At 38.2% G+C, this 4,563-nt stretch overlaps 1 protein-coding gene across 1 annotated transcript; it reads left to right on the top strand.

The window, feature by feature from the left end:
• Positions 1–1,546: 1,546 nt before the first annotated feature.
• gpkow (G patch domain and KOW motifs) lies at positions 1,547–4,078 on the top strand (the record flags this gene model as incomplete). The annotated part of the gene is made up of 3 exons (XM_010776388.1): positions 1,547–1,721; positions 2,533–2,714; positions 3,936–4,078. Coding segments are annotated over exons 1-3 (498 nt in total), but the record flags the coding sequence as incomplete, so codon positions are not given.
• Between the last annotated feature and the right edge of the window lie 485 nt (positions 4,079–4,563).

Genomic DNA, 4,563 nt, shown 5'->3' with positions numbered 1-4,563 from the left:
GAGAGGAGAGGAGAGAGAGGGAATAATACTCAGAGACACACACACACACACACACACGCACACACACACACACGCACACACACACACTATCAGGCAAATCTGACTGGCTGCTTATAAATGTAGCAGCTGCTGCACTGCTACAGGCGAAACAACGTGCAGACTGGATGATTGACAGAACATGCCGTGTAACTTGCGAGGAAGACTATTAAACTAGATTTTGACTTTAAAAAATACAGAATTTCTTACCTTCATGGTCGCTTTCTCCTCGGTAAATCCTTCCCTGTAGCCTTGCAGGTGGTGCAGGTGCATTAATTACGGATTCATGTGTGTTTTACTACGGATAATGAAGAGAAACGTGGCTGCTCCCGGTGCTGTGACCGGAGAGAGTCGGTGTCATTGAGCCGCTGCAGGCGCGGTGCTTTGAGGGCGAGGAGCGTCAATTGCAGCAGATCACAACAGATTAGATCAGATTAGATACATGCTATGATGTCCGGTAGTAAAGTGTGCTCTGGTTAATAATCCCGCTGCGCAAAAAAAGCACTTTTAGAGCAAAGAAACACTGCTAAAATGCAAATGAGCAGCAGGTTATCTTGGGAAGTTAAGGAGCACAGAGGGGAGGGAATGAAAATAGTTAAAAGTCCCGCCCCTTATCATCCTCTCTGTGTGTACCTGCATCACTTTTCGTTTACGAGTTATAACGGGGAGTTAAAGGCGTGAGAACAAGATTTGAGCTTTTAGAAATTAATTTGCTATACACGACAAGTTGTCACTATACATGTATAAGGCTCGAACTTGTTTTGTAATCATAATTATGTTATTGTTTTTTGATATGCGAGGTTTGCTTGGATAAGACTTTAATGAGGCTAATTTATAGTAACATGGACATAACCCATTTGGGTGTGAACGCTATGGTGTGAACGCAGCAATAATTCATAGGCCTACTTTCTATAACAGAATCAGAAATTATTGAATAAGGAGTAGACCCTTTTTTAATTTAGCAAAATATAAAATTAGGTAATTCTTTAAATTACAGTCTTCAGCATATGTTTAATTATCGCAAAAATAAAAATATATTTCTTTAATTAAAATTAAATTGTATTGTTATTTTCAAGGACAAGCATAATATTCTTTTTTGGTTTATATATTCAAACTGTAGTCCAATATTCTGTCCTCATATATTGTTAAGTCTGCAATTCTCATTATTATTTGTTTTCGAGTCATTTAAAATTAAATTTTATTTGGTATTTAATATTACCCAATACATATATATCATTTTATTGTATTTGTTAATATATTGAAACTGTAGTCAAATATTATTTCATTATATATTGTAAAGTTTTACTTATTTTATTATTGTATATAATTTGCTTTTTGCCTAACAAAAATGTCTTATCATTTGTTGAAATCTAATAAATGTAGCCTACCTTTAATTCTCATGCCTGTCGGGAATTGTAGTACTTTGGCAAGACTTCAACAAGAGAAGCATAGCGACATAAAACTACAACTACCACAACACCGTTCACCTACCAGTTTTGGTCACAAACAATCATGGCGTCGCACGGGGAAGATGTTCCTGGGGACGAAACAGAGAAAAAAACAGCCCCGCTGTCTTTTGGATTTACTAAAACAGTTAGCAAATTCAAACCTTCCTCTGTGGAAGGAGTGACAGAAAGAGAGGACAAAGATTACTTGACGGGAATTGACGGGAAAGAGTTGCAGAGGTAAGGAGCGGATGCTAATGCTAACATACCGGTTATTTACATAGAATGAATGTTAGCATCAACGTAGCTGTTACGTTCTATAAAGGTTTATTCTGTTTTACTTGTCAGTTGGATTTAGCTTAGCTAGCTAGTTTTTAAAATAGTAGACGTTATTAGCAGGGTTGGGAGGGTTACTTTTAATCTGTATTATGTTACAATTACTAGTAAGTAATTACCTGTTAAAAAAAAGTAATCAGTAACGTAATCACGTAAAAAGTAAAGTAATCTGATTACTTTCCGTTAGTTTTGGATTACCTCAGTATCAATGCAATGCTAAGAAACACAAGAGAAAATAAATATCTATAAGATGTCAGGAAGAAACCAAAATATTTGGGATAAGAAAAATGTCTCCTTTTGGGCTAGGCCTACAGAATAGTGTAGTTTAGAAACGCTGTTACACACAGCAATTAACATCAAACAAAGTATGTTTGTTTAATAAATCAGGTGTCCACCTACTACATTTGAAAATTAAATTAAATTAAATTAACCTTTAAGCAAAAACACTACGTCAACCCATAATATGTCATTCTTTATTATAAAACGCATTGTAATCCTGCTAAAACCCCCATTTAACCACTAATCTGATTACATCCGTTTTTATGGAACTGTAAGGGAATACACTTAACTTTTTTTTGTATCCTCATTACTTAATCCTGTTACATGTAATCCGTTACTTCCCAAGCCTGGTTATGAGTTTATTTTACGTTAGTTTAAACATTATTTTGCCACAGTAACTAACTAAATATTGTCTTTCCCTGACTGTGCCCTGCAGTACCAAGCCCTCAGAGAAGCCCAAAGAGCTGATCATCCCTCTGATCCAGAAGAACCGCTGGCACCACCGGGCGGACCGAGCAGCGCCAAGCGAGCCGAGCGTAGCGACTGAAGCCAAAACACAGGAAGCTGCTCCGGAGAATGACTCTGTGGAGTCCCAGGCCGTCAAAGAGCTCATTGAAGGTGGGTACATCGAGAATATTAACAATAACAACAGACTTTCACACAGAGTTACAAAGTGCTGACACATTTAATACACTTAAATGATCAAATTAACAAAACGGCTACCAAACACATCATGAAACACAGTTAAAACATAACTAAAGTCATACGAAAGCAATTCCAAAAAGCGTTTTTAAAGCTGATTAAAACATCTCCTGGAATAAATCTATTGCATACCAGATATTATATTATGTAGTTGTATAGATGTTGTGATTTTCTATTGGCCCTGTAATATCTATCTGAAGGTAAAGTATTCAGAATAGTGTTGATGCAGATTCAATAGAAACAGTACCCTGGTAATAGAGGTATTTCTTAAAAAGTATATATAAGCAAGAAAAAGTGCTACTTGAGTAAAAGAGTAGTAACTAACTTTATTATAAGCCATTTATAACATCAAAGTATTACGCTTAAACAGGCCCTCAACAGGTAATGACTTGTGTTAAGTGTCACTTAATCATTATGCTATCCAGAACAAGACAAATGACCAAATACATGCTGTTAATCACTTCAAACAAAATGAAAAAAACAACCGTGGTTTCAATTCCTTGAAATGAGAGGCTTCTGCATCTTCTGTGAAGTGTGTAAATGAAACCGATACTACCCACAATACATCTCATTTACACTTTTCTCTATGTGTGGCAAAACAAGCTCGCCAAAATGGCTTTACCAGTCTGGCAGTATTTCAAGGTGTCCGGAAAAGACATTAAAATAGCGGAATGCAACGTGTGTGAAGCAGATCCACCCGCTGTGACGGACCGGTGAGCGGAGCAACACACGCTAAGAGTTAGACCTAACACACTTAGCTATTTGATCTACCACTGGAACTAAACTAGTTATACATATATTTATTCTTCACTGTCGGGTCACTCATTACTGGATCAGTGAGCTGCATGAGATACTGACAGGCTGTCGGGAGAGAGAGAGAGAGACCGCTCATTTCTCCCGTGTTATTATCCAAAGTTAATGTAAACTTGATTAATGTACTTCATTTGAATGTAATAATTATGTTGGTTGTTGTTTGTGGAAGCTCCAGTGAATGAGCTCCATTAACTGAGTTTTAAACATCACTTTAAATGGAAGATCCCCATAGGCCCCGCCCACTGGATCGGCCCCAAAGTTGGCGATCGGAGCATCCCGACTCTCATTAAAAGCTTGTTATATTTGACCACTTTCGTCTCGCAGACTCTCGGAGGCAGCTGGAGGAATGGCAGAACGGCCCTCAGGCAGAGAACCTGAACCTCTACATCCCCCTGCTGATGCAGAACCAAGTCCCCGAGGGTTTCGAGGACGGAGACCACGTGAAGGTGGATCTGAGGCCTGAATCCGTAAGTGTGGAGACGTGTTGCGTGAGAGAAAGAACGGCTGCTTTACTCAGTGATTGATCGGAAAAAGAGCGTTATTGATATTATCTTTTGGATGAAATCTTGCTTGATACATTTTCCTTTGAATACAAAGTGTTGAGAATGTACTCTCAGTGTATTTCAATATATTCATGTTTTAGTGTTTGGTGAGCCAGAGAAAAAGTCAACTCATTTACTTACTGCTGTAGAAATAAGACCGTATTTTGAAGCGATGGATGGATCTCTTGCAATCTACGGAAATTCTGAAAGCTAAAATTAATCAACACATTTTAAATCAATGATGATGAATGAACAAAAGTTTTCAAAGTCAGACATTTTCATTTCATCAGGGGGGGGGGGTTGCTAGTGAACTTTCAACGGCGGGAGCCTCGCTGCGGGGAAACGGACCTCTGTCGCCTGTCAGCGCAACTTCAATGATGCCGTTCAAAAACATAAAAAATGAAGGGCGG

The sequence above is a fragment of the Notothenia coriiceps genome, unplaced genomic scaffold (assembly GCF_000735185.1).
Source record: "Notothenia coriiceps isolate Sejong01 unplaced genomic scaffold, NC01 NC01_scaffold00016935, whole genome shotgun sequence".
Classification (NCBI taxonomy): Eukaryota; Metazoa; Chordata; class Actinopteri; order Perciformes; family Nototheniidae; genus Notothenia; species Notothenia coriiceps.
Note: the sequence above shows the minus strand (reverse complement) of the source record. Positions and strands in the feature narration are given on the sequence as shown.